Source organism: Petaurus breviceps, unplaced genomic scaffold (assembly GCF_028583685.1).
Source record: "Petaurus breviceps papuanus isolate PSGF00001 unplaced genomic scaffold, PetGlider_PUasm1.0 90013, whole genome shotgun sequence".
Taxonomy (NCBI): Eukaryota; Metazoa; Chordata; class Mammalia; order Diprotodontia; family Petauridae; genus Petaurus; species Petaurus breviceps.
The window spans coordinates 7,563-11,124 of NW_027187163.1; the positions used below are offsets into that span (position 1 = coordinate 7,563).

The window sequence follows — 3,562 nt, forward strand, 5'->3', positions numbered from 1 at the left end:
GGGTGATTTTTATCTTTGCCTCCTAAATGAGATGAAGGCATTACTGGGAGAATAAAGAAGAGGGTAGGACAAGGATTGAAGGTAATCCAGAGGCAATGTTAGGCTTACCTACCTACCAGAGAGTTTCCTATTGGCTACAGTCTATCTAGGCTATACCCTTGGGGTAGCACTACTGTCCTTCCTTCCCCCTTCCTCCTTGCCCAAGTGCCAAGATGTATGTGATGCCAGCCAAAGATGGTGCTGTGGAACCAGCCAAAGATGTGGTAGTCAGTGAGAAAGAGAGAACATGGTCCTGGGAACCTGGAATAACTTGGATGGCACTTCTAATTCTCTTGCTCACTTTTGTGACCTGGGACAGGTCCTTTCCTCTTTCTTGGAGCCTCACTTTCCTGATCTGCAAAATAAGGAAGAGACTAGATCAATCACCTAGGCTCCTTCCTCATTCAACAGATGGGGAAACGCAGACCCAGAGATATGGAGGGGCTTCCCCAAGATCACAAAGTTGGGACTCGCTCCCACTTCAGCACTAACTAGCCTAGAGGAGAGACTGTTTTGCTAGAACCTTCCTGGGGAGGTGGCCTCTGCCCAGCTGGAAATTCTGGGTCCCATCAGCTCCCAGCCAGTCCTAACATTGCTGTGCTTGGTCTCTTCAGCCAGTGGTTGCCAGTCAATTCAACCTGAAACCTGGATCATCCGTAAGAGTAGAGGGAGACATCTTGCCTGATGCCAGGAAGTAAGTGGGACCTGGGATGGATGAGAGACAATTTAACCATGGGTGCGAGCTGCATCCTGTACACACTCACCTGCCCTTGCCCCTTGAAGAAGCACCGAGCTACTTTTGCCTCAACCCCAGATGGCAGAGCCAGGACCCAGCAACAGGAAAAACTCCCTAACAGGAGTTACCCAGTACCTGGAATGCAGTGTTTGGATAGGTAGTGAGCTCCCTGTCTCTGGAGGTAGCAGAATCCCTACAATGGTCAGTTGTTGGGCAGGATGAGGATAGGAGGGGTACTGCAGAAGAGAAGTCATGGTGCTTCAGAGTAGGATGGCCAGGAGAGTCCCTTGGGGGAGGGGTCTTAGAAGACCCAAAGATTCTCTGAGTGGTGGGTTTCCAAGGCTTTGGGCCCCATGGCATTGATGGAGAAGTGTTCTCAATTCCCAGATTTGGAATAGATCTGGGCACAGATGAGGATAACGTTGCGTTGCACTTCAACCCACGTTTCGACATTGACGGTTTCAAAGACATCATCATCTTCAACACCAAAACTTCCGGCCAATATGGCATCGAATATAGAGACAGACACTTCCCCTTTTCTCTGGGGAGCAGGACAGAGGTAAGACCCAGAATCAGAGTATGGAATATCAGAGCAGAGGCAGGGGCGGACCCCAAGAAATGATCTCATCCACCCCAGTATTTGACAGAAGAACCTGGAAGAAAATTCTGATGGGGAAAAGATGAGAAGGTAGAGGAGAAAGGAATCAGTGGGCTTCCCAAGGGCAAGGACAAGAACCCCAGAATGCCTTGAACTGGGGTTGTGGGGGGAGAAAGGGAGGGAGCTGGGCTGGGCCTTGATCCCAATAGGATGACAGAAAGTTCTAGGGTGTCCTATGCCAAGTAATAGGACTTAGATTAGTAGGATTTAAAAATGGAGGGAACCATCTGGTTGACTCCCTCATTCTACAGAGCATGGCCCTGAGCCTGGAGAAAAGATTTCCCTAAGGTCACCCAGAGTGTTGTAGTAAGTTTCTTGAGATGGAATTTGAAGCCAGGCCTTCTAGTCTCCAAGCCCAGGGTCCTCTGGTCAGCTTCTTCTGTGTTCTCTCCATCCAGATTTTCATAGATTTTGAAGGACAGTCTTTTGTGGTGAAGCTGCCTGATGGCTATCGCATGACATTCCCAAATCGTCTTGATACAACAATAATCAACTACGTGGCAGTTTTTGGAGACATTATAACCAGAGTATTTGCCTTTGAATGAGCCCCCAAATCAAGCTGACTTCAGACCATTCTTCACCCTTGGGTCTCTCTTATGACTAATAAAAGTGCTGCTGATGAAAACAGCTGACATTTCTGTGTTATTCTGGTCTGGGCCAGAGAGGGCTGGGTTTGGAGTTGGGAAGGGTGGCTGAGTGACCCTGCACAAGTCTTTTCTTCTCAATAGTCTTTTGGTGACTCACTAGGAAAGGCTCTCTCACCTGGGGACCATGAGTACTTTCAAGATGGGGAAAAATGCCATCTTTATTATAATTAACTTCTGGTGTTCTTAGTATGACTCTGTGTTTTATATATTTTAAACCATCATTCCACTTCATAATATATTCCTTGACTTTTAAATGGGGAGGGAAGTGGTAATTGGGAGGGGGAGGATTTGGAACTCTGAATTTTAAAAAATACTAAAAAAATAAAATAAAAATAAAACCTTCACAAAATGAAAACAACAAAAAAAACACCCCATTATTCTGAGAAGGGGCCCATGGGCTTCCCCAGACTGCCAGGAACCCAGGCCATAACACAAAAAGATGACAAGCACTTAGCAGTCCTAGACCATCCCTGATTAGCAAAGGGGAAGGGATTTCCCACAGTAGTAAGTGCTGGGGAACCCCTGTACATTAGTGAAAGGAGGAGACCAGAGCACAGGCTGAGGGCAAGCCCACCTGCCTGAAAGATGCTGAATACAAACCAGGGAAGCAATGTGTCCCTTTGAGGACCAGCCCAAGGAAGCTCAGAGAGACCTGGAGGCCAGATGAGAGGAGAGTGGGAAGACATTCACAGGCTCTGGAGTCAGAGGTATTGGTTTTGAGCTTGACCTCTGATCCTCACTGTCTAGATGACCTTGGAGAAGTCCCTGGGTCTCAGTTTCCTCTGGGGCAAAAGGAAGAGCTTGGCTTCCATGGTCTTTCCAGCTCTACATCTCTGCTCCTATAGCCCCAAGTCATTCCCCAGGCCTCAGTTTCCTCCTCTGTAACATTAGGTAGTTGGACCAAATGGCCTCTGAGATCCCTTCTGTGAGCCTTTGGTCTCTTTTCTCCTCCTGTGAAGTATGAAAAATTCCTTGAGTGTGTCATACATTCATGTTACTTCCACCCCCAACTCTCAGCACAATGCACAAACACACTCGGACCCTTTAAAAGCAGTAGCTCCTAGATGGGAGTTGGAAGGGGTCTTACAGGTCCAGGTCTATACACCTCATTTTACCATTGATTGTGAGACATGGGGGCCCACATCAGAGAAGGCACTGTGGTCTACAAACAAAGTAGGACTACAGTAGCTCAAAAGAAACAGGAGATGCTCAAATTTAGAGACATCTCTGCTCCAAACGTTCATGTGGAGAAGTTTGGCCCGAGCTATGGTAGAGTGTGAGCTTGCATTGGTCTGATCAGTCATAGAAGACACACCTTATCTTGATCTTAGCCTAGTGATGACATTTGGGGTCTGTCTGAGCCCAAAGGATGACCACCACGTGAATACAGACAACTGACTCAAGCCCTCTGAGCCAGCCTTTGGAAAGTTTTTAAACAACCATCCAAATTCAGCTTGCTTTCTATGGTCATTGGGGAGAGCA

The 3,562-nt window shown here is 47.5% G+C and overlaps 1 protein-coding gene across 1 annotated transcript; it reads left to right on the forward strand.

Moving 5' to 3' along the window:
- Positions 1-212: 212 nt before the first annotated feature.
- LOC138176580 (galectin-1-like) lies at positions 213-1,978 on the forward strand. Its single transcript, XM_069107360.1, has 4 exons — positions 213-266; positions 654-733; positions 1,163-1,334; positions 1,832-1,978. The coding sequence occupies exons 1-4, from the start codon at positions 213-215 to the stop codon at positions 1,976-1,978; spliced, it is 453 nt and encodes a 150-aa protein (XP_068963461.1).
- The last annotated feature ends 1,584 nt before the right edge of the window (positions 1,979-3,562 follow it).